The 24,678-nt window shown below is 41.1% G+C and overlaps 4 protein-coding genes across 4 annotated transcripts; 3 read left to right on the top strand and 1 right to left on the bottom strand.

The window, feature by feature from the left end:
* The first annotated feature begins 543 nt into the window (after positions 1 to 543).
* On the top strand, positions 544 to 4,463 carry zgc:103559. The gene is made up of 11 exons (XM_003444268.5): positions 544 to 815; positions 965 to 1,116; positions 1,516 to 1,630; positions 1,739 to 1,885; positions 2,016 to 2,061; positions 2,220 to 2,313; positions 2,458 to 2,644; positions 2,739 to 2,877; positions 3,892 to 4,064; positions 4,132 to 4,164; positions 4,261 to 4,463. Exons 1-11 carry the CDS (start codon positions 669 to 671, stop codon positions 4,408 to 4,410), a joined length of 1,383 nt encoding a protein of 460 aa, XP_003444316.1. The 5' UTR covers positions 544 to 668; the 3' UTR covers positions 4,411 to 4,463.
* Positions 4,464 to 5,772: 1,309 nt separating this feature from the next.
* Positions 5,773 to 10,672, top strand: agxta (alanine--glyoxylate and serine--pyruvate aminotransferase a). The gene is made up of 11 exons (XM_013270735.3): positions 5,773 to 6,134; positions 6,287 to 6,479; positions 7,273 to 7,337; positions 7,429 to 7,529; positions 7,605 to 7,675; positions 7,764 to 7,848; positions 7,931 to 8,029; positions 8,121 to 8,190; positions 9,374 to 9,469; positions 9,567 to 9,695; positions 9,792 to 10,672. Exons 1-11 carry the CDS (start codon positions 5,976 to 5,978, stop codon positions 9,897 to 9,899), a joined length of 1,176 nt encoding a protein of 391 aa, XP_013126189.1. The 5' UTR covers positions 5,773 to 5,975; the 3' UTR covers positions 9,900 to 10,672.
* A 149-nt stretch (positions 10,673 to 10,821) lies between these two features.
* Positions 10,822 to 15,347, top strand: dtymk (deoxythymidylate kinase (thymidylate kinase)). Its single transcript, XM_003444210.2, has 5 exons — positions 10,822 to 11,348; positions 11,446 to 11,554; positions 13,788 to 13,878; positions 13,975 to 14,172; positions 15,023 to 15,347. The coding sequence occupies exons 1-5, from the start codon at positions 11,123 to 11,125 to the stop codon at positions 15,146 to 15,148; spliced, it is 750 nt and encodes a 249-aa protein (XP_003444258.1). The 5' UTR covers positions 10,822 to 11,122; the 3' UTR covers positions 15,149 to 15,347.
* On the bottom strand, positions 15,305 to 24,541 carry atg4b (autophagy related 4B, cysteine peptidase). Its single transcript, XM_003444208.4, has 13 exons — positions 24,385 to 24,541; positions 21,339 to 21,440; positions 21,156 to 21,227; positions 20,964 to 21,062; positions 20,759 to 20,860; positions 20,592 to 20,664; positions 19,057 to 19,136; positions 18,546 to 18,733; positions 17,345 to 17,423; positions 17,054 to 17,199; positions 16,526 to 16,582; positions 16,327 to 16,420; positions 15,305 to 15,938 (listed from the first exon to the last, which is right to left on the bottom strand). The coding sequence occupies exons 1-13, from the start codon at positions 24,392 to 24,394 to the stop codon at positions 15,865 to 15,867; spliced, it is 1,176 nt and encodes a 391-aa protein (XP_003444256.1). The 5' UTR covers positions 24,395 to 24,541; the 3' UTR covers positions 15,305 to 15,864.
* Positions 24,542 to 24,678: the final 137 nt, after the last annotated feature.

Below are 24,678 nucleotides of genomic sequence, written 5' to 3'. Positions count from 1 at the left end.
TGAATTAATTTTAAAAGTGATATTGGTCATCATATCTATTACTATACCATATTCAGACACTCAAATAAGCCCCCTGAAATAGATTAAATGAAATATTCCTGAAATATATCTCAAACATTAAGTATGAAAATGCCTGAGTATAATAACACACTTGTACTGCATCACATTTAAAACAACAAATTGTGTAAAAATTTAAATCCTCCAGAATGAAAAATATTTGGAAAAACTGAAAGATGTAGGTTTTTTTTAACAGTGGGAAGCTAAAATCCCAACATTTAGCTGCTATTGAAAAGTATTCAGATTAAGCATATTACATTTACTTCATAAATCATGATACACAGTTCTCTTCTATATAAGCTGCCTTTAAAAGTAAAAAACATCAGTATCAGTACATGCAGTATCAGACACCACTACTCAACATGCTCACAATTCCTCATATGTCCTCTAGAATCAGTACATTTTATGGTCCTACTTGTGAAATTTCATACAAACTGTGCATGACTGGCCCTGCATGTCACGTGGCCAAACAAAGGTCAATAAGCCCGTTCAGTAGAGGGTTGTGCCTCCACATTAGGCAACTGAGCTGCTCAGATTTTATCTGGAGTTCAGAGGAATATTAGTGAGAGTCTAGCATACTCAACTCAATAACAGTCAATAAAAAACAAAACATGGAACTCGGATCAACAGTCAGTGCTGTGAGGAGTACGAGGGTGCTGGTTGGTGATCAAGTACGTCCTGCAGTTGTAGTTATAAAGGATGGGAAGATACATGAAATAGCCTCGAGCTGCAGTTTTTCTGAGGATGTGGCCTGTCAGGTAAGCTGGGTCTCACTCCTCAGAACACTGCTCAGGATAATTCGCCTGTCTGTAAAATTGTAATTAATTGATTTAACACTTCTGAAGATCTTATTTCTGTCAGGTGCTTGACTCATTGTGTTGTTAAAAAACCTTTCTGTGGTTGGAAGGTGCTGGATGTGGGTGACAGCGTGGTGATGCCAGGCGTTGTAGACTGCCACGTTCACGTGAATGAACCGGGCCGCACCTCCTGGGAGGGTTTCTGGACCGCCACCAGAGCTGCAGCAGCCGGAGGGGTGACGACGATTGTGGACATGCCGCTGTAAGTTGGAGACTTCACCAATTCAGAAATCAGTGCCTGCAGACTGATCATACAAGGTCACTGGTAGAACGTGCAGGGTAAACAGACTGCAAAATAAATGTTGTTTTCCTCAGGCAAACATCAAATGAATCCGAGGGGCACAGTACGTCCAGGGCTTGGTTTAAAATGTCAAGGCTGAAATTTTAGTTTGTGAAAAACTCTTTATTCTAAGAATTATACTTACAGTGAATGAGTTTAGGGTAACTGGAAAAAGTTTAAAGCTAGAAAACAAAACATAACGATGCAGTCTTGCCTGATGGGTTAAATATAGCACAAGTAATGAAAACAGTACCATTTTAGAAAGATTCTTTTTTAAACAGTAGAGGTGAAGCTCCCATCAGGCCTTTGTTATTCACACAGAAACAGCATCCCTCCCACCACAACTCTTGACAATTTTCATGAGAAGCTGCGGGAGGCAACAGGGAAGTGTTTTGTGGACGTAGCCTTCTGGGGAGGCGTGGTCCCTGGCAATCAGGTAACGTGTGCACGGCTTTAGCATGATGAACTCTACAAACAGGCCAGGTTGTAAAAAAAATTTAAAAAACAAGACTAAAACAAACACTCCATGAATGTCTCCTTGCAGCTCCATCTACGTCCAATGATCCAGGCTGGAGTGGCTGGCTTCAAGTGTTTTCTCATCCATAGTGGGGTGGATGAGTTCCCCCATGTAAATGACAGTGATCTACATACAGCCATGAAGCAGCTGCAAGGCACAGGAAGCGTCCTGCTGGTAATTTACAAACCAAAACATCTTACGTAACATTAAGCTCTCTTACTCTGTGTGTGATTTGCCTTTAGTTTGCACACAGAAGATTGCCAGATGAAATAAAAAAATAAGCCTTTTGTCCTGTCTCCTCCAGTTTCATGCAGAGAGGGACGTTTGGGAAGGAAAAGGAGAGACTGGTGGTAACATTCATTACAGTGTTTTATGAAAATACTGAAAAATCTAATGTAGTCAGTGTCCAAAATTCAATCTTATGGAATACCAATGCAGAACATATGTCTTTTTATTTTTTTTTTTACACTAATAAACACTGATATTTTCATACCCAACCCCATGTTAGACCCTTGCCAGTACTCCACCTTCTTGCGGTCCAGGCCAGACGTCATGGAAACCGAAGCTATTCGTGTTGTCACGGAGCTTTGCCTGCAGTACCAGTGAGAAATTCAGCATGTTAATGAATAACCATAATATCATAGTTGATATATTTGTATAGGTTCTGTTTGTCGCAGGAAAAAATACAGTCATCCCATATGAAAATCAACCAAAGGGAGACGCTGATGTTTCCTGTAATATCCCAGGGTACGCTGCCACATAGTCCACTTGTCTTCTGCAAAGCCACTGAAACTGATTGAGGAAGCACGGCAGGCTGGAGCTCCTCTAACTGTGGAGACCACCCACCACTATCTCAGCCTGTGTGCAGAAGACATACCTGCAGGGGCCACGCAATTTAAGTGCTGCCCGCCCATCAGAGGATCGGTTAACCGGGTAAACAATCATATGTACAGAAGACACTAAGCTGACTATTTTCAGTAAACAGCAACAACAAAAAGCTACTCTCTGACTGATTTTTTCCCACCAGGAGCAGCTATGGTCTGCGCTGAAAGCTGGACAGATCGACATGGTGGTCTCAGACCACTCCCCCTGCACCACCAATTTGAAGAAACTGGACAGTGGAGACTTCACACAGGCTTGGGGAGGGATTTCTTCTTTACAGTTTGGTACTGACTCATGCAAACACAGATGCAGAATATTTAATATACAGTAGCAACTATCAAAAAGGTAGGCAGACCTTAATGTCTGCCACAGTCCTGGGACCTCAGTAGCCTACATCAACCCCTTCTGCATATAATACCCGCAAAGTTGATGCCACCTGCCTGCAGTTACTGCTGCCTCAGCAAGCCTCTCTCCTCCATAATTAATGTCATGTCAGATGCATGATCTGTTCTGTATCCTGAGGAGGTCTTGCTGCAGCTTTCCAAGTATTTCTTTGGTGCAATGGAAAGACCAAATGCCAAAAATGTATTTGGATGACAGTAATGTGAATTGTTAACAGGCATTCACATCAGTAATAACTGCAGATGGAGAAACTATTCTACTCAGCTACTGCAACATAACGTAGTGTTTCAGACAATACAATTATAATCACAGCACTTTTGTAGTACCTCATATAATAGTGAACGCTCTAGTGGGAATCAACCACTTGATATGAATAGAAGAGACATGGTGTCTCTGTGTGTTAGCCCTCTGACAGTATGGTGACATAAAGTGAGAGGTGTAATCTGCCTCTCACTTTATGAAAGCTGGGTTAGGTTCCAAAGCCTCCCCATGACCCTGAATAGGATAAGCAAAAAAATATGGATGGATGGATTACAAATGAATTCTAATCTGTGAAATATTACAGGGATATGCTTCTTTTCTTTTGGGTTGGATTAGCTGCCCCCTGCCCCCACATATCCCCATAATGCTTTTGACAATCACTGACAGTCAGGCAAAGTTCACAGGAAGGTAAACATGAACGAGTTCCAGTTTAAAGCAATCATTTACTGTTCTGCCTCAGTGAGAGAGTGGTCAAAGTCTGACACCAACACGTCTCTTGACAGTGATACGCAGTGTTTCGCCTCATACAATCTTATTATTAAAGGATAAATAGAATTAAGGAGTGGAAAAACTCTGATTTGATTAGTCTCAGCTCAGTTCTCAGTGATCTTCTTTATTACTCTCATCGTTTTCAGGCTTGTCTCTGTTCTGGAGTTCAGCCAGTAAAAGAGGTTTTCAGCTCCCTGATGTTGTGAGGCTCCTGAGCCAAAAAACAGCTCAGCTGTGTTGCCTCGACAGCCGGAAGGGCTGCCTTGCCCCCAGTTATGATGCCGACTTGGTCGTATGGGACCCAGACAGAGAGTTTGAGGTAAGAAACCACAAACAGTCATCATATCCTGAGGCAGATGTGTTTCATCCTTTGCTGTGTTTCACAGATTCAAGAAGAAAACATACATCATAAAAACAAGGTAAATGTAATCACTGAGAAACATTTAACATACACACTGTATGAGTTGACGAGTGTTGTTTGTATAACAGTTTGCTGTTTGTGACTGTGCAATCAGCTGACTCCTTACCTTGGCCTCAAACTGCAAGGGGCCGTGCGCGCCACCATCCTGAGGGGACGGCTGGTGTACGAAGATGGCAGCTTCTGCGCCGAACCTCTGGGGAAGCATCTCCTCATCCCTCAGAAGACAAATCAGGCCCAACTGTGAAGCACAATGACAAGCTGTCATAATAAACCTCAAATATTCAATTCATAAGCTCACGGATTCTCACTGAGTGATGGTTAAAAAGTTATTGACCTCATAATAATGGATAACAAAAACTGGCTTAAGGGTCATTTAAAAAACTAAAACTTCAGCTGAACTTTAGCATTTTAACTGCACAGAAAAATGTAATTACGATGCCGCATATTTACTTCAAAAGAATACTAAAACAAAAGCAAAACAATACACAAAATTGCAGCAGCTAATTTATTTCTTCTTCCTCTTTTACCGCCTCCTTCTTGGGTCGCCAAAGCAGATGATCTGCTCCCATCTCACCCTGTCCTTAGCATCCTCCTCTGTCATACCATCCTCAGCCTTCTCCATGGTCTTCCTCTTTTCCTCCTGCTTGCCAGCTCGGTATATCCACTACCCCTCCTCTGCACCCCCTCTCCAAAAAGTGCAGCCTGAGCTGTCCCTCTGATGTACTCATTTCTAATCTTCTCCATCCTGGTCACTCCTAGTAAAAATCTTACCATCTTCAGCTCTGCTCCCTCCAGCTTTGGTACTTTTGATGATATTACATTGGCCTCCAGTAACACTGTGAGGAATCTTGGAGTTGTTTTTAATCAGGGTATATTCTTCAATGCACACAAATATGTAGGAATTCTTTCTTTCATCCGTGCACTATCTCTAAAATTAGAAACATCCTTTCTCAGAGTGACGCTGAAAAACTAGCTCATGCATTTATTACTTCTAGGCTGGACTGCTGTAATTCATTATTATCAGGTTGTCCTAAAAGCTCCCTGAAAAGCCTTCAGATGATCCAAAATGTTGCAGTGAAAGGACTGACAGGGAGTAGAAAGTGAGAGCATGTTTCTCCCATATGGGCTTCCTTTCATTGGTTCCCTGTTAAATCCAGAATCTAATTTTAAATCCTTCTCCTCACATACAAGGTCTTGAATAATAACAATTATCTTAAAGGACCATACTCTCCCAATAGAGCACTTTACTCACAGACTGCTGATTTAATTGTGGTTCCTAGGATATTTAAAAGTAGAAGGCTGTCCACTGTGAGTCTTGTTTTAACTGGAGAATTCATCCTGTTAAAAATGAGTTTGTCCTCATCAACTATTTCCTTATAAGAGAATTGTTGGGTTCTTAATGACCCGAGATGTCATAGATTTAATTAAGGTTCATTAATGCATTTAAAATATCATCTTACAAAGTGAATGTTTAGCAACCAAACTCTGTTAATGTTTTAGGAACACTGCAGTTTAATAGTTAAACCTGAGACTCTGGTCAGTTGGTGGTCAATGATTAACATCTCGGGACATGCTGGATCACTTCCTTATCTTGAAAAATGAGAACACATCAAACTACATGAGCTCATTACGCAGAGAGACCAACAAGTGTTGACATAAGAAGAAAAAGATAAAAGCAGAACATGTTATGATGGTCTTCTGACCTGCGGTGCTCACTGGTCAGAAAGAGAGGTGTGTTCAGCTGAGGTGTGCTTGCTCTGGTTCCACAGCTCTTTGCGGTTTGGTTTTGCTTGTTACGCTGCTGGGAACATGTCGTCTATCTCTGTACCACCACCAAAATGTCTGCAGAAACCTCTGACAGTTCCCTATCGTCACATGTTTGGACCGGGACCTTCAAACGTCCCTTCACGCATCTTGGAGGCCGGTGTCAACCCTGTCATTGGACACATGCATCCAGAGATATTTGAGGTAACTTCAGGGGTTTAACACCAATGATTAAAACTCCAGTCTGATCTATATTTGGGTTGCATGCTGTCTGTGCTAGACAAAGATTGCCAATGGTTCTAACATCAGATAGATCACTACTCGTTTCACCAAACTTGGCCCTTTTTCAATTACAGATAATGAACGACATCAAGAGTGGGATCCAGTATATGTTCCAGACTCAAAACAAAATGACTCTAGCTGTGAGTGGCACCGGCCACAGTGCTATGGAGTGTGCCATCTTCAATGCAGTGGAGCCCGGGGACAGCGTGCTTGTAGCTGTGAATGGAATCTGGGGAGAGAGAGCAGCAGAGATGGCAGAGAGGATAGGTAAGGCTCATTGTATCATTTGTACCTAACAAATCCTGGAAGATAACCAAATTCAAAAATATAATTTCCTACAACAGATGGGCACTGTTCAAAAAGAGCTTTTGCTGTGGAATACTTTCACGCCTTTTCCAAATGTACAGCAAAGTTTATGCGTGCCATCTGCTAATCTCTGCATCGGTATTCATTGAAATCGCCCAAGAAACTGTCTCTCTCACGCAACTGGCCATTCTGTGACAGGCACAACATGCATGACACCAAAGCACACTGCAAGTCAAGCTGAACATTTTCACAGACGCCATCATAGCTGTTTAAAACCAGATCACGAGCAAACGAAGGCTATGAATAAATGTGGGCATACTATCATATTTTATATGGTAGAAAATTCACAACATTAACTTAATGTTGTACTAGCAGCTGAACCTATAATCTCATGAGAAAGGTTTTTACTGAGGTCATACAATAAGGGAACCATGAGCCATATATGCAGTCTATGGTGAATACTCATTAGCTGCTCTAGTATTTGCAGCATGGCAGAGCAAGTGGGCCTCACTCAAAAAAAACTACAGTGGCCACGTCCACCATAATGAACATGACAGGCAGTGCATTATACTGACTTTTAGGAAAATAACGAAGCATTGTGGCACATAATTAAATAAACTCCCATAGGTCTTTCCACAAGACTTGATGATAAAAATACAGAGTATTACTGCTGCTGTCTTTTAAAGGAGGCTTTCATTGGTGTAATAAAAAAACCTGTTAATTAAGAAAAAAAACATGTGTATCAAACCTACAGGTGCGAGAGTAAACACTATTGTGGCTCCTCCTGGTGGCTGCTTCACTATTGAAGAGATGGAAAAGGTATGGTTTCCTGATGCTCCAGTTATCAGGCTACTTTAATCATTTCTGTCACTGCTGCCACTTGTGTAATCACACTGTTATCTCACCGCAGGCTTTATCCAAACACAGACCTGTGCTGCTCTTTGTGGCACACGGAGAATCTTCTACGGGAGTCTTGCATCCTTTAGATGGCATCGGACAGCTGTGCCATAAGTAAGACACAGCACTTTGCCATCACCACATCTGCAGCTAGGCAGATGATATAGGTGTTTTGTGATTTGCTTGCAGGTATAACTGCCTGTTTCTTGTTGACTCTGTGGCTTCAATTGGAGGAGCCCCCGTTTACATGGACCAGCAAGGTGCACTGAAAAATCCTGCCAGATGTTTCCAGTCTTTATTTTATGACATAATATATATGGATTTTTTTGTTGATGTTTGTACTTTTAGAGATAGATATCCTGTATACAGGCTCCCAAAAGGTTCTGAATGCCCCACCAGGTACAGCACCGATTTCCTTCAGTGAGAGAGCATGGTAAGAACTACACATTTTTATCATTTTTATTCATTCAGAATAATAGGGTACCATAAGTATTTAAAGGTAAATTTATCCACAGCCAAAAAATCTTCAGCCGAAGGACAAAGCCCGTGTCATTTTACTTGGATTTGAGTTGGCTGGCAAACTACTGGGGATGTGATGGGAAGCCATCAAGAGTGTAAGACTTTCTCTGCAGACTGGACCGTGTTTCAGGCTCACTTTTAACCTATTACTAAGATCATTTGGTATTGCTTTGTCTCTTTTCATAGATATCACCACACGGGTCCTGTCACTGCTTTTTACTCTCTGAGGGAAAGTTTGTCTGTCCTTGTTGAAGAGGTGAGACATGTCTAGCAATTAAAAGGTTTCATGAGCCTGCAGTTTTAACATTTTATGCAATTAACTAATGAAGCACGGAATACAGTAATGAAAACAGAGCGTATCTCCTCTGTGGAAACCTGAGATAAAAGCACTGCAGCTGAAACATTTGGTGTCACTAAGGAAATGTTTTTAATTAAAATCCTGACTTTTATTAAACGGATGAGTTGCAGAGTGAATGCAAAATATAGTCAAGACCCCTCACTTTTCTTGAATCAAAAAAGAGAGAATAATTAGTCCAGCTGCAGCAGTCAGAGCTTTGCAGATGCAGAACTGAGTTTGTTGAGGAAATCTGCAGACACCTCCCACCAGTTGAGCACTTCTTATGGCCCATACAGTTAAGCTCCTCCCACAATAGCTCAAAGCAGCTGAATCCAATGTGGTTCAGTAACTGTCTTGAGAATCCCATAGAGGGGAAAAAATTATCTATCATCCTGCTTATCTCAGTCTGAGTTGCAGGACAGGAGTCAAAGCAGGTATGATCAGACAGCCCTCAGCCACCTCCTCAGGTGAGGAGAGGGAAGTGGCTTTTGTAGTTAGATGCCCAAACCACCACAGCTTTCTAGATCCATGGTGGAGGAGTTTACTTCGTCAAGTGATCCCAAGAGTGTTGACGTCAGGGGCAATTTGTCAAAACAGCCACACGGTAGTGTATGAATTCATTAATAGTTAATTAATTAATGAGTGAACAAATGTTTGGTTTTTCTGCAGGCTAAAATATTTCAGCCTTGTACAGATGTTCATGTTCAGAGAATTAATCCTACCAACTTTAGCATTGTTATATTTTTATAGTCTCCAACGGTTATCAGGCCAAAATTTAATTTATCCACTGCTTTGATTGGAATACCAACAACATGACATTCACACCAGACTTACTATTGTCTGCCTAATGCTAATATGAAAAGTGCTAACACACTAGCCTAAGAGTGAACATGAAACACTTTCCCCTGTTAAATATTCATGTCATCCAGCATTAGCATTTAGCTGAACATGCAGCCTCACAGCACAGCTGTAGAGCACACTCGTGTGATCAGTACTCTGAAAATTGAGATATAGTTGATGAGAAAAGGACTTGCAGCTCCCGAGTGTCTGTGAATTTGTCTGTGAATCTTTAGTTTTAATTCTATAATTCTATTTTTTTAAGGGTTTGGAGAATTCATGGGAACGACATCTGAAGGTAGCCGAATATTTCCATGCTGGCCTGGAGAGCATGGGTCTCAAGCTTTTTGTCAAAGAAAAGGTAAGTTTTAGAATAATCATAATAATCTGTAAGGGAATTTACATCAATCATGCAGCTCTTTCTTATATAAGATAAAATAATGAGCTGGTTGTTGCAGCGTCTGAGGCTGCCTACAGTCACTACAATTGTTGCTCCTTATGGATATGACTGGAAAGAGATCACAAGCTACATCATGAAAACACACAATCTGGAGATTTCTGGGGGGCTCAGACCATCAGTTGGTTTGGTAAGAGAAAATGATGATCGAGTGCCAAAATGCATCATCCAAACACATTTGTTCCTGCCTGTGTGTTTTACATTGGATTTTTTTGTCGTTTTCCAGGTGCTCCGTGTGGGACTGATGGGATGTAACAGCAGCAGGGAGAACGTCGACATGGTGCTGGCAGCACTGAAAGATGCTCTGAAACACTGTCACAAGAGCAAAGTGTAACACGTGTCTAATGCTGTAAAGATCATTTTCCCATAAGGAAGAAATGTGGTGCTCGTGTGTTGTGCAGTTAAATATTGGCCATTTTTAATATTTAGAGTAACTTGACACGACAGTCTCTGTTAATGAGAAACAACCTATTCCACCCCCTCCCATCTGCTTTATGGTCTTTTGTTTTTGCTGTGTTCATTCACAAAACAAACCAATGTATCAATAGGCTATAATTTTAAAAAATATATACCTAATTATGTAACTAAGAATGAATAATTTCAGTCTTTGTGTCAAAGGGAGTGGAACAGATTCTTTCCCTCCATACTATCAGAGTAAGAAAGGTGTTGAATATCACCTTTTACAGGACCTATGGGTATTTAGCTAGAATGTTTCGGTTATTCACGTCCCCTTGGAAGTAAGATTCACTACAAATCAACAAAAAGTTCTAAGTGATCACCTTCATCCTGATGGGAGTGGTCCCTTCCAGGGTGCCACCGGACACAAACGCACAAAAAAGGGATAGCAAACGATAAAAATATATAGTCTTTATGACCTCCAGCTCTTAAAACAACTAAACAGTTATGTGACATCTTGTATTTGCTCTCCACCACCATCAACAAAACACCAAATCTGGGAATAACTTTTAAAACGACATCCAGTAGACTATCAGATACCTGGAGAGTCAATGCCAACTCTTATAGAAGAGGTTGTCATCTGATTGTTTGCTGTAATATTGTAGTCTTTAACTTATGTAAAGCGTTCCCTAATAAAAAGCATCTCAAGGAGATTGCTGTTGTGATTTGTTGTGATGAAACTGAATTGACAGACTTGACAAACTTCGGGACATTGTACACTCACAGGTGAATCAGTCATTAAATTGCCCTGTGGTAATAAAACATGTTTTATTCAGCATAACTGTTTCTTGTGATTAAGTGTATGAAGTTCTAAGTACAGCCAAGGAAGTAGAGAGCAGTTTTCCATAGATATTGGAACAGCTGTAGTAGTTTTCTTTCCTGCATTTTTGCTTTTCTTGGATATTCTAATTCAAACAGACTGACGGAGTATTCACACGGTGTTGTAGGCAAAATCTAAATGATCTGTGAAGGGGGATGATGGGTAAACGGTAGAGGGCAGCAGTCGGAGAGCTGATGGGCTGGCTGAAACGTGACGAAATGAAACAGGAAGTGCGTCATTGTGTTTCCTTGTTGATGTTTTGTTTTAGGAAAAGGCGGTAAATGGTGATAGGGCACAGGTCCGTGTCTAGGGCTTGGCTTCAGTTTGTTCGTGGTTTCTGCAACGTTCACCGCAGCACTGACGGACAGTGGTTGGGGATGGCGGGGAAGAGAGGAGCGCTCATCGTGCTGGAGGGGGTGGACAGGGCCGGGAAGACCACGCAGTGCAGCAAGCTGGTTCAGGCTCTGCAGCAGAGCGGCAGGCCGGCTGAGATGATGAGGTTCCCCGGTGAGACCGCTTTCCGTTTTTCACGGAAGGAGCTTAAAGTTCTCCTCTGGCTTTAACGTGTCTGACATGTTGTCCCGTGGCGGTTTTCTTCATGCAGACAGGACCACGACGATCGGACAGCTGATTGGGGCTTACCTGGAGAACAAGAGTGATTTGGAGGACCACACGGTGCACTTGCTGTTCTCTGCAAACCGCTGGGAGATGGTGTAAGACTCTCTACGTTAGTGTGAACATATGTGCCGCTGAAAGTTTGTGTGGGCAGAGCGGGAAAAGAAAATCTCAGGTGTGTTCAGTACCTTTAATCAGACGGTGTCCTGAGGTCGGCTTCCTATTGGCTGCAAATCAGTGTCAGTGGACTGATCCTCGAGCTAACATGTAGGAAGTGACACGTTCCCAAATTACTCTAATGACAGGCACCACAGTAGGAATGATACAGGGGCGGATCTACAGGGGTGCCACCCTAAAATATTCTCTTGCCACCCCAAATTTGCATATGACAGTGTTGTTTATTAAAAAAGCTAGGATTAACACCTTGAGCCTAGCTACAATTAACAATGAATATAAATTCTAAAACTGAATATACTGCATATTGTTAGGCCTGCAGGGTTGGTGTTTTGGCAGACAGACTACTTCACTGGCACAAACAATTTGTGTGGCATCTTATTGTGACACCGGATTGTTCTCTAATTTTAATTTTGGTAGTTTTAAATTGTTTTACAAAAAACGCCAGATGCATTGGATGCATTTTTAGGTAAATAGTCGTATATATCATTGTTTACAAAATTTGTGCATAGATTTTTAAAATGTACAATTTATATTTGCATTTCAAGTTATGAAAATAATTAATTAAACGTGTATAATTAAATTAATTAAACTTTTGCCTACTCTGATTTCATATTTTTTGTGATTTCAGATCAAATGTATTAATACAGTATATCAATGAAAAAATAACTATAAATTCAGACATGTGAGGTTGTGCTGAAAATAATGATACCAAACTAAGCAAGGCAAAAAGAAAGATCAAGCTGTAGTCAAAAATGGTAGTTATACCCTGGACCCCAGAGGGTTAACCTAATAAAACATGAAATATTAGGTTTAAATTTTTGGTGATAAATGTGTTCATGACAGTGCAGATTTCTGGCATTTTGTTTACATTTAAGCACAAAACAATCTGATTATTTCTGATATAAAAATGAGTGTGAAACGAAAGTCAGACTTGTGATTGTAAATGAACCGCCCCATGTTCTGTAGCTTTCTGGATTTTATAGTTATTGGGTTACATACATTTTTATTATATAGGCTATACACTACATAAAATCAAAATTCACATGTTTTATGTAACTGAAATATATAATTATGTGGGCTAAAGAAAATAGTTAAGTTATAGAATATATTTATATGAAAGGTGTATAGTTACTGCAGTTCATTTATTTTAATCATATATAATGCATATTACAGAATGAGACAAAATGTCTTTGCCAAAACACTAATGGTCCAGCTCAACTGGAGACACCAGGTTAATAAAACCCAACAGTGTGATCAGCAGCTGGACGAGTGTTTTAATGTCAGGTGTAAAAGCTAAAGCAGACAAACGGGTGGATGAAGAGGGAGCAAAGATTTCTAATCTTGTCTTTCTTTATAAATTATGGGACAAATTCTGAGCAAAAGGCTAACAAAGCAGAAACCCAGTGATTTGTATTGATGGCTTTGTTTAATTTATTTCAGTAGCATTTTTTTTTTTTAAGTGTAGAAAAACTCAGATGTTAGTTTTTATAGGACACCCCAGAAAGTTCATTGTGAATTTTATGAATCGATAGCTTATTACATGTGAATTTTATTTATTTTTTTTATAACATACACTTGTTTACTAAAGGAAAAGTCATGATTTGGAGATAATTTTAGCAGTTTGGTCCTCTTGAGATCAAACTGGGGTGTCTGTGGCACGTGAATTAAAACGGTTTGAGACCCTGTAACACAGGCTTTGAGCCTTACGGCTGAAGGGACTAGCTGTTTATTGATGCACGACTAAATATTTCCTAAATCAATATCACATTTTTAAGGTTCCCTAAAAAGTAAATCATTCTATAAAAAAAAATCAGTTAGTGCTTCCCACCTTAGAATCAGCTGATTTATTTTTTTTTTTACAGCAAGTTTGGTACAATTAGATAAGCCATGTTCATTTTTTTACTTCATGCTATGAATGTTATAAGTCACAGGTCCTCAAAGTGCATAGTGGTGAGTTCAGTTTCACACTTTTTTATTTGCATTGGTTCCTTCTCCAGTTTTTTAAGTGCAAATGGACTGAGTGGCAAACACGACAGCAAACACGACAGCAAACACTGCTGTTTGTATCAAATGTGCTGACATTTTTGTTTCTTCTAGCCTTTATGTTTCATTTCCTGAAAGTCTTTACACAGCCTAACAGATTCTAACCCACAGGCCTTTAATGAAGAAGAAGCTGGAGCAAGGCATCACTCTGGTTGTAGACAGGTACGCTTTCTCTGGAGTTGCTTTCACCAGCGCTAAGCCGGTAAGTGCATTTATTCTGCTTTTCAAACTCCATCCATCAGTTCGGTATTGCAACATGCAGTCGAGCGTGACAGATGGAGGTTTTTGTCTTCTCCAGGGCTTCCGCCTGGACTGGTGCATGCAGCCTGATGTGGGACTGCCAAAGCCAGACCTTGTAATGTTTCTGCAGCTGAACCCGGCCGAGGCTGCTCTCAGAGGACAGTTTGGGCAAGAGAGATACGAGACGAGCGTCTTCCAAAGAACAGTGCAACAGCGGTTTGAACAGCTGATGAAGGATCAGACAGTAAACTGGCAGGTATGAGGGAAGCCTGAATGGAAGATTTATTCCGACAGGATGTTTAAAACGGGGATGCATCGGGCCGATATCTGTGTGATCAGGTGCCACCTGTCAGCAGCGAAGCACCACCTAAACTCTATTTCACACCTGCGACACCAACAGGTGCCATCACGTACAGTAATGTATCATGTTACCACCTTGAGGGTTATTTTACTTCACCTGTCTCCATCAGGTCCACTCCACACTGACAGGTGTTGGTGAGAGCAGTATAAAGCTTGACTTGCACTGCTCTGAAATGAGACTGGAGTGAATAAATACTGTGAACAATGAGAGTATGTGTTCCCCTTACTTTATCTTGGGCCTAGTGTTATTTATTGTTTTAGAAATAAGAATTCAGAAGGTGAATTCTTGGATAGTTTTCATTTTTACAAAGTTATGAAAGCAGTCTGAGGTTCTCTTATGGGGCTTTCACACAGGATGTATGACGTGTTGAGCTGTGCTCACTACTAGAATCAGCGAGCTGTTTCATGAGAGCTGCAGAGCAAAAAGATAAACAGGCAAAGCTTCACCACTATTAAACTCCACAGCTGCATCTATTTGGATGGAAACCCAAGGAAGGCTTTTCCTCCTGTGGATCTGATATGAACTTTTCCACTCTGTCTGCTGGATGTCTTCTTTCTACTGGAGGGCAGTCCAAGTTTATATTTGCTGAACTGTGACGGCAGTGTCTGCAAGCACTCCAATGCTGCCTCCTGTGTGAAAGCACCTCCACAGTCTTATCTTTGCATCTTATTAACATTAAACTATCTGGGGGGGGAGAGAGTTAAATTACTGATTTTTTTCTAATTATCTAAATTTTCTTCCTCAGGTGATCGATGCAGCGCAGAATATTGAAAATGTTCACAGAGACATCACAGCCCACAGCCTCAATGCCATCAACAAAGCACAGAACCTGCCCCTTGGAGAGCTCTGGAGTGAAACTCCTAAAAACTAAAGTCCTCTCCTGCACCCCACAAACTTTATCCCACATTTACTTGAGTAAAATATTACGTCCCACACTTGTACAAGTCAAGAGAGCTATACAAATTGAAATTCAGCTCTTTTTATTTTTGCTTTTTTCATTCTTTTACATATCTATTGTTCTGTCACCTGCCTATATACTGTTTTGATTAAATAAATAATCTTCAAATGGATGAGTGTATATGTTTCAGACTTGGCGAGGATACAACTAATACAACTTGTCTTCAGATTTGACTAAATTTGGTTTCGTTACAGGCTGTTACAGACGTCAGTTATTAGTGACAAACCGCGTAAGCCGTGGGCATCATGACCGCACCGTGTTTCTACACAACATAAAACTGTTATGGCAATTTTACTTATGGAGTCAGGGAAAGGCACCATATCACTTCAGAAGAAACATTTAAAAGTGTTAAGACTTAAATGGAAACATGTGTATGTGAAGATGTGCATACAGAATTTATCCTGAGCTCCTGCTACAGCTCCCCTCCCCCCCTCCCCTCCCTCAGGCAGTCTCAATGATGGAGCATTCAGAGGCTGTGTGCCACACACTGACTACACCACTGGAGCTGGACTGGCTCAAGAGGTTTCCAGTTCATGTTCCTCCACTCAGGCTTCCCTTCTGATTCAGAGAAGAGACGGTGAATCTTCCGTCCGCCATCGAGAACAGCAAATCATTGTTCGTTATGTTCGTCACAGGGAAAGGATTTCAAACTCCTCGTCCTCTGAATCGAAGAACCGCTCCAACCTGTCCGAGTCTGAGAAATCTGCAAAGGAAAATTTAAAAAAAAAAATCAAAATTCATTTTTATTAACTCTGTGAGTTAAGACACAAGAAACCCAGTGTTTTATTCATCTTTAGGGGGGATTCACACATCTTCCTTGCTGTCATTCATTTTCTCGTTTGGTGAGCTTTCCAACCAATCAGGGTAGCATCATTGCCACTGGGCAATGATGCTACCCTGATTGGTTGTAGGGGGTTAAAAAAAAATAACATTTTAATTAACACCAATCAAAAACTAACTTTTCTTACCAAAAGGTCCACTTTCTTTTTTTTCCCCCTCAAAAGAAAGAGTTAAAGAGTAGCTACAACACTCCCTTCACAGAGTTTAATTACTTTTAGCATATTTAAGAACATAATGTGCAGTATATTTACCAGGAGTAAGGTTAAGGGTGTCCACGCTGACCATATGAGAGGGCTGGCTGTCTACGAGTTCGAACATAGGCAGGGTCCCTCTGTTGCAGGACAGCTACAAGACAAGGACAATTATTTTTGTGATTTTCCAATAACACAGCAATGCCTTTATTAAGTAGTAATAAACAAAAATTAATGCTACAGACAGAGAGAGACACACCCTTCTTATGCGCATACACCAGTCATCAAACTCATCCTCTGTTCTGCAGAAGAAACCCTGGAAGAGCACAGAAAACACATTTGTCTAACTATTAATATTCATATCTGCACACAACAGCCTGTGTGTCATCTGATATGTTGTTCTGTTGACTGTTCTATCAGCCGGAGGCACTTCTGAAAGGTCTTTGGCAACATCTGGACACAGTATGACATTTTTTCCAAGCCCATCGCTATTCCACTAGCTCTTTACATGCCTCCACTGCCTTATCAGACACTTTCATACTTTCCAACAAATGCTGGAGAAACTCGAGATGAGATCTGTTAACGTAATGAAGGTCAAGCTATGGATCTTTTTCTTTAGTTAGTGGTTGATCTGCTTTCCCCTTTACAATCCTCCTTACTGTAAGGAGGAAAACACTGTCAGACATAAACTGCTCCGTGGCGCAAAAAAAGGTTGGGGACCGCTGGTCTAAGAGACGAAGACTGTTCTAAGAGCTCTGCACTGTCAAACTCTCCCTGGCAGTCCTACCGCTGCGATGGATGGGTCCAGTTCACAGATGTGCATGCGACAGGGTGGGTGCTGGCAGTGGTACGTCTCATCGGGGACCTGACTGTCTTCAGACGGCTCCACTGCAGGCTGTGTGGTGTGTGGGTCTAAATAGATGAGTTCTTCTCCTGGGGACAAAAACATGTGTTCAGACCCAAGCGGGTAACTTAATTAAGGTTTTTAAGAAGAGAAAGAAAAAAAAAAGAATCACATGATGAACATGAGCTGTTTAGAATGCACAGTTTATTTCACAAACACAGAGACTAGACATACCGACATAACCAATGAAGTAATGGGCACTGTTGGGTTTTCCCCCAATAACACCAAGGGACTGAGGCAGCATGAAGCATTGCTGTGAAAAGAGACAAGAGGGTTTATCTCACCCCAGCTGTGGCTGAATTTGGCTGATATATACACCATGCTGGCACTGAATGTCTCCTCAAAATCCCTTTCACTAAATTAAAATCTATGATAACTTAACGGGAGTTTTATTCAGGCACCGTTCTTGCATTGTCGATCCCATAATGCTGTCAGTCATGAGGGGTCATTAAATTAATAATCAAGCTTTTTATTTCCGTTTCAGCTGAACAGAGATGTGCTTTTTTACTCCATCTGTTAGAGAGACGCTGAGAGAAGCGGGCAGTGGGAGGCCGTGCCTGGAGTTGTGGCATACATAAATTCTACTGCACTGAGACTATTGAATCTGTGGAAGCGGCTTATATTCTGGAAGTGGATAGAGACTTAAATTAGCAGAAGCTGCTTTTGAACACTTGTATCTTGGCACTGCTGATGAATTATTTATCTTGTTCCCAAACAGGCATCTGCACTACCCACAACCCTTTTAGAATTTTAGTACGGATAAAAGTCAGACGCACAGAGACTACGTCCATTATCTGAAAAACTGAGGACACTACATGCTCAGACTGTGGTAACTTTTAAATAATGTGATTTTCCTGGTGACTAACATAAAAGATGGAGGGAGCATTTTGCTCATCGTGCATGACTTTCTGACTGGTGGTTGGTCACAGTTGCTCCAGGCTCCAGTTGCCTAGGTAACTGTCTGTAAATGTATGTACCAAGCTGTTGCATATCAGTCAACTGTATCCTTTGCTCTCATTGGTTGTCATTTTAATCGCTTGCCTTGTAGTTTAGAATAGTTTTGCCTGAGCCCACTTTAATTCACCAACTGTTATATCAGCTGTAGTCGACTGAAGTCGCTCAGTGTCACTGATTCCTAAGGTCTCTACGCTGCTACTTCCTTCCTGTGTGATTCTCCTTAACAATATTGGATTTCTGATTTCTAAATGCCTCACATTCTATAGTTCATCATTATGTCACTTCTTTGTGGTTATCTGTCATTTTTCCCATTTTGCAAATCACATCTGCACTGACAGTGCTCATTTTTCATGATACTGTGGCCATAACTACTCACAGAATTAGTTGTGTCATTATGCTGTACATGCCAGTTTCTCACCTTGAGGGTTTCAATGTAGGCATCATTTATATCGCTCAGGCCCAGCCTGAGGGGGATGAGCAGTACCAGAGGTCTCCAGAGCGCCGTCTCCTCCTCAGCCATGGCACATGCTCCCTCCAGGCATCCATTAAGCTCCCCAACTCCCTCCAATTCTCCACAGGCATCCAGCCAAGGCATACAAAGGCGCTCTACAGAAAAATGAACACAAAAAACAGAAAATTACTCAGATTACTGTCGACCATGCTGCCAGTACAATACAGTGAAGGAAAACTACACCAGATACAAATTAGGTCAGTGTAGAATTATGCTGCTACTGGTAAATTAAGTAGCAGCATAACTCCGTCTTTGGATGAACTTGGTTTCTTTGCAGAGACTCATATCAATCTGCAGATGTTCACACAGAGAAACTGTTAGGTTTGGTCAAACAGGAACTGTGTAAACAGTCCACAGTGACATTTATGCAGGTTAAGCTAATGAAAGAAACACCAAGTTGCAACACAGCTGCACTCACTGATCTCCTCGATGACCACAGTGTTGTCCATCGCCACGTGTACAACTACTTTGCTCCACGTATCAAACACCGCCAGCTTCCTGAAAGCAAAACAGCACAGCACAGTCACACGTTTTAATTTTACCCCAGCGCTCCGAAACACTCGAGAACTGCCCACCCTCTGGACCTCCTGGTCCACTGGAAGGCTTGTGAGTCAGTCTGATGGAGGTGCAGCCCAAAAATGTAAATTTCATGGGGCAAACAGGAAATTTTTCATCAAGTTTCAAAACATGGTGGTTCCGTGTTTCTAATGTTTTTGTGTTTTGGGTTTTGATTAGCGTGAAATACCAATACTGAGACTATATGTGATGTCACAGCACCGTAATTCACTTTAGCAGCAAACTCCTGACAGCATCACTTTTGACAATCCGAATCAGCACATTCTTTTACATCCATATGAGTTACCCCTCAGACATAAAAGGGTGATGGGGTATAGATGTCACCCCGCTGGGCAGGTGGCGTGGACACCAAAGTTGTGAATGAGATATCTCCAAAACAAGTCAATGTAGGACTTTGAAAGGCAGGTGCATCTATGAAAAATCTCGGACCAGTACAAATACTGGTGACCTTGAACTCAAGGTCAAGTTCAGACATCAACGGGTAGACCTGGTGACCGCCAGTATTTCTATTTGTTGTTTGGAAAATGTACACCATCAAAGGGGTACTTCATGTTAGAAATGATTAACCAACCAATCAGCATCCATTGGGAGACTGCTGGTATTTATGTGCACTTGCCATTCACTGTAAGAAAACTATGGGGGGGGGAAAAAAGTTAGATTTTTTTTTAAATTTAAATTCAGATGTTTTATTTATACTGAAAAAAATGTATTTTTTGTCTAGAACTAGTTGTAAAGAACTATTTTAGCTGTTGTTACATATAAAAGTCAACTTCAAGGAATTTGAATTGCAAATAATGAAATACCACACTGGTATGCTGCACACTAAGTGATGTGTGCTCTTACAGAAACATGACACGAGTGTGGTTCAGAGTGGGATATTTCATTGGGGGGTTTTTACTCGTTTTTTTTTTTTTTTGCTGTTCTTACCAGGATTCTTTTTGATTTTCCTGCAGTAGTGATAAATGTCTGAAAAATGAAAATAAATAGCTAAGCGATGACCAGAAAAACTATATTGCAAAAAATGCTAATGGATTAAAGACCAACAAGTAGCAACAGGTGGATCCCAGATTTGTCAAGGAGTCAACAGTTACCCCATAAACTTGAGAGCAGCAGAAATGCACAAAAAAAAAAAAAAAAAAAAATGTTTTAGGCCTTAAAGACACAAATAATGTGTGCTTAAGAGAAATGCTGAACACAAAACCTGTTGTTTGCTCACAAGAATGCTGCACAGCACAGCTTTAATCTTTAATTCACAGAGCACAGAGCCAGTAATTCCTTTGTTCCAGCTTTCAAAATGTGGGGATTTCTTGCTCATTTTGGCTTTGTGTGTTTGTATTAAGTCCACAGTGGGGCCTTATGGTACTTTCCTGTACTTACTTTAGAACCTGGGCAACTGTGTTTGGTCCATACCACTGGCCAATAGGCTTTCCCTCTCCAACTCCCATTTGAGCTGCAGCATTTAATAAGAACAGAAGAAGAATTTCCTGTGAAGTCTTTCACTCAAGCCTTGGTGTAACTGGAGTGGTTTGAAGCTCACTACTTACCAATTTGATGGATGGAATAATAGCTGTCTTTTTTGTCGATGAAGGCGTTGAGAAGACTGATGTACTCGTCTCTTTGTTTCTGGCCTTTGGCCCATCTCCAATCTGAAAACAAAAAGGTCAGTTATGAAATCTGTCAAAAACGAGCCTCGTTTCTATTCACTGGAGACGGGCTGTTGGTGCCACGCAGAGATAAAGTCCGCTTTACCTCTTCCTAAATGTCTGCATACCAAGGCCTCGCCCAGAATCATCTGGCCACACCGTAACATACATCCCCACCCCGTGTCTGATGTTGGTCCGGTCCCCCCTGTAACACATTCAGGAGTCATCCATAACTCCTTTTGAAAGCCAGAGGTCACATTAGAAACGTGTGACAGAAGTGATGAAGACCGGAACTTACCAATCGGTGGGAAGTTTTTTCTGTATGTGAACCACAGCCGTGAAGTGACATCTGATAAAATCTCATCTTTCTCTACAATACAGACATCGCCATATTACAACATATCCACATCATAATGACAAAACACAGTGGCTGACTTTATGATGTGCTTGAAATTTTCATGCGAGAAGATTCAAGTCCCACCTGTGAGTGCATTGTATTCTTTACCCAAGATCCACACAGGCTCTGAGGTCTCAGGAAAATCTTCAAACTCAACAAAGCGAAGTGTGTCGTATGTCAAGGTAGCTGCAAAAAAAAAGAACGAGTCTGAGGGAAGATAAAGCTGTTTTCGCTCTACTCTACTCAGGCAGCTTACACGCAGACAGCTGAGGTGGTTTATCTCTTGCTGTGCAGTGCATGTGAGTGAGGACAATATTCAGACTTGTCAGGAAATGTCAGGTGATCACCAGCATTATCACGGCCCATTTATTGCAGCTGATAAACATGAAGCTATCTCTCAGGGAGTTCAGATGGAGTATCCATTAGTTGCTGGAGTGGACTCTCAACCACTTCCAGGAACAAAAATTTGGGAGCTTTTAAGAAACTGATTAAATCAAGTGTTCACATTTGTTGCAGTGTCCTGCCTTTAAGCACAATATCCAAACCATTCAATTCAATTCAATTTATATAGCACCTAAATCCCAACAAAACTTGCCTTAAGGCACATGAAACTGTAAGGTAAAGACCACACAATAACACAAAAAATCTCAGCAATCAGGTGACCCACTATGATTTAGCACTTGGTGACAGCGGAAAGGAAAATCTCCCTTTTTACAGGAAAAAACCTCTTGTTTGTAGTAACTTCTCTAAGTCAACATATAATGTTCTGCAGATTGCCTGCCATGCACAGGATCAGCAATCCAAAGCAATGGACAATGCACAAGAGAGGTGAAGGGAGTGCATGCAGGACGGAGTGGGTGGAGAAGTGTCTGGAGTGGTTTGTGTCAAATGGGTAGCAGAAAGAACAAAAGGGAAGGTTAGCAAGATGGTAGTGAGACCTGCTGAGATGCATGGTTTTGAGACTGTGGCACTGATGAAAAAACAGGACGGTGATCTGGAGGTGGCAGAGCTGAAGATGTGAAGACGCTAGATTTTCACTGGGCGTGACCAGGATGGATGAGATTAGGAACACATATGTCAAAAGGGCAGCGTACATGTCACAGTTTGGAGACAAAGTCAAAGAGTAAGGCTGAGAAGGTTTTTGACGTGCAGCTGAGAGACAACAGATATATGGGCAAAAGATGTGGAAGGCTGAAAAAAGGAAGAAGACAATTGATGTGATTTATAGATGTAGTGAGAGAGGGCATGGAGATGGTTGGTGTGGCAGAAGTGGAAGGAAGAGATAGTGTAAGATGGAGGTAGATTATCTAATATGGGAACTCCTAAAAGGAACAGTCGAAAGAAAGAAAAATGTTGCCACAAGACATGGAAACCCTGTATTTGTTTAGTGTCAGGTTAATGTGGTTAACAACCGTCTATTTGCTTCTTACGATCGTTCACTGCTTACATAACATACACAGCCAAATTCCATAAAAAACTGTTCTCAATTAAGTTTTTTCCTGTTTACATCGATGATCAGTTAACCCCAATCTGAACCAGCCTATCTAAGCTTAATCTGGCACACCCTCTAAAACAACCAGAAAACTGCCTTTTGAGTCATGAGCAGCTAGTAACCACCAAGAAAATGTATGAAGCTGAATTAAACTCTGGAAGTAACAGCCTTGCTGGGAGCTAGACTTGGGTAACTGGAGCTAAAAAGGAACAAAGTGCAGGTACCATCTGGATCCTGTAAACTTCCGGTGCTTCATTTTAAATGCGAAACAAAGTTGGAGACAACGAGTCAATCAATATTTGAAAGAAAACCGGTATGGAGAGGTCACTTTTATATTGAGAGGACTTTACTTTAAAAGGCCATGCCAATGGAGTCAGTGAAAAACACTCATCCATGAGCCTGAAAATGATTCTTCCATGCTCTTATTTTAAACTTAGAGTCAGATAATTTTACTGATCCAAAAAAAAGCAATTCATTTGCAACTTACCTACACAACCTACTTGCAAAATAGCAATAAACAGTGAAGAAGATGGACAAAAAATACATAAAAATTAAATAGATTGACAAAGAAATATGTATAAAAATTAGTAATCATAAAACGAAGTTATTCTAAATGACCACTGCAAAAGTTAAGGGATTTAATAGCTTATACAATGCAGGATTTTAAATATCTCTACTTGTTCTACAGTGGGTTACAAGGGAGTGACGACCTGCTACTTCCTGAACACAAAAGATAAAACCTGGTCAAGATGTTTAATAATGACTGAGCACAAATTTCTGTGCCTAACCCCCGTGATTTTGGAGCAAGTGCTAACAATGCTGCTGAGGGAGTTTCTATCATTAAAAGCTAAAAACATAAAACGAGCAGATACAAGGAACTGTTAAGGGACTTTCAATAACTGAATAACAAAAAACATAAAATTTCATTTTTGTCCCTAAAGACTTGATGAGGATGGTCAATGTCCAACCACAATAACAGGCTAGATTCAGGCTTCTCACTGCAGCTGGAAACACTGCGCTCAAAGCCAAGATAAACTTCAGCACAACAGTAACAAACATCAATAAATGATCGAGTTCTTATTAAGAACAGCATACAACTCCCACTAAACCTGTTATCATACACTAGAAAATATCTTAACATGACTTAATATTCCCACCGAGCTTTAAAAATACCATTATGTGTTGCCCACATAACTAACAACAGTCAGGCTAACAGCAGCTTGATAACTGATGTGATGGTGACAGCGCATCAGCTGGGATGCTCATCTTGGGCGTAACAAAATGTTAGCTAAAAAGTCAAAAGATGTATAGAGGACAAATTATTTAGAGCAATGCATGGCATCACAAGAAACGACACCTTAATGAACGTTTTGTGATGACACCACAAGCTGTCAAAGCGGGAATCCCGGAGATTTAGCAACAGTAGCAGCAAGCTAACGGTAATTAGCAGTTAGCTTTAGTCATCACTTTAGCAGCTAGCGTCACCGAGGCAGGCTGCCAGCTGGCGACGCTAATCCCACCGCGACAGAGCAGAAGTGCCACTGCCAGGTGTTAAAGAGTGATGCTGTAGTCATTATGACTTCTAACGAGATTGCTATGGGAGTAAAATATCACATTTTCCTGTAAAATCTCGCTTACCTGCATCCATCCCGACGGTCTTCACCCGATCTTGTTTGTTGTTCTCTGCACTCGGACACGCTGGACCAATGGGAAGAGAAACCTGCTGCGGAATCCGGAAAGAGCCGGGACGTTTCTGTCAATATCCAATCGAATCTGGCGTGGCGGCTTTAGGACCAATCGGGAGTGCGTGACGTAACCATCCCGTGGAAAGTGGTTTCATGGTGCGTTCACGTACACAAATAAACACTAAAGGTGCGTTCAGGAGAGACCCTTATTTCCCTGCTGTATATAACCATAGAGCAGCTATTATTA

This window comes from Oreochromis niloticus, linkage group LG23 (assembly GCF_001858045.2).
Source record: "Oreochromis niloticus isolate F11D_XX linkage group LG23, O_niloticus_UMD_NMBU, whole genome shotgun sequence".
NCBI lineage: Eukaryota > Metazoa > Chordata > Actinopteri > Cichliformes > Cichlidae > Oreochromis > Oreochromis niloticus.
Note: the sequence above shows the minus strand (reverse complement) of the source record. Positions and strands in the feature narration are given on the sequence as shown.

Bases quoted from the DNA above. Each gene is read 5' to 3' on its own strand.
- dtymk (XM_003444210.2), top strand. From the start codon at position 11,123: ATGGTGATAGGGCACAGGTCCGTGTCTAGGGCTTGGCTTCAGTTTGTT. The intron at 11,349-11,445 runs GTGAGACCGCTT...TTCTTCATGCAG, and splicing joins TGAGATGATGAGGTTCCCCG to ACAGGACCACGACGATCGGA. The intron at 11,555-13,787 runs GTAAGACTCTCT...TCTAACCCACAG, and splicing joins GCAAACCGCTGGGAGATGGT to GCCTTTAATGAAGAAGAAGC.
- agxta (XM_013270735.3), top strand. From the start codon at position 5,976: ATGTCGTCTATCTCTGTACCACCACCAAAATGTCTGCAGAAACCTCTG. The intron at 6,135-6,286 runs GTAACTTCAGGG...TTTCAATTACAG, and splicing joins TGCATCCAGAGATATTTGAG to ATAATGAACGACATCAAGAG. The intron at 6,480-7,272 runs GTAAGGCTCATT...TCAAACCTACAG, and splicing joins AGAGATGGCAGAGAGGATAG to GTGCGAGAGTAAACACTATT.
- atg4b (XM_003444208.4), bottom strand. The intron at 21,063-21,155 runs GTAAGTTCCGGT...AATGTGTTACAG, and splicing joins AAAAAACTTCCCACCGATTG to GGGGGACCGGACCAACATCA. The intron at 17,424-18,545 runs GTGAGAAACTGG...CTCTTTTCACAG, and splicing joins CCTACATTGAAACCCTCAAG to CAATGCTTCATGCTGCCTCA.
- zgc:103559 (XM_003444268.5), top strand. From the start codon at position 669: ATGGAACTCGGATCAACAGTCAGTGCTGTGAGGAGTACGAGGGTGCTG. The intron at 2,062-2,219 runs GTAACATTCATT...ACCCCATGTTAG, and splicing joins AGGAAAAGGAGAGACTGGTG to ACCCTTGCCAGTACTCCACC. The intron at 4,165-4,260 runs GTAAATGTAATC...CTGTGCAATCAG, and splicing joins ACATACATCATAAAAACAAG to CTGACTCCTTACCTTGGCCT.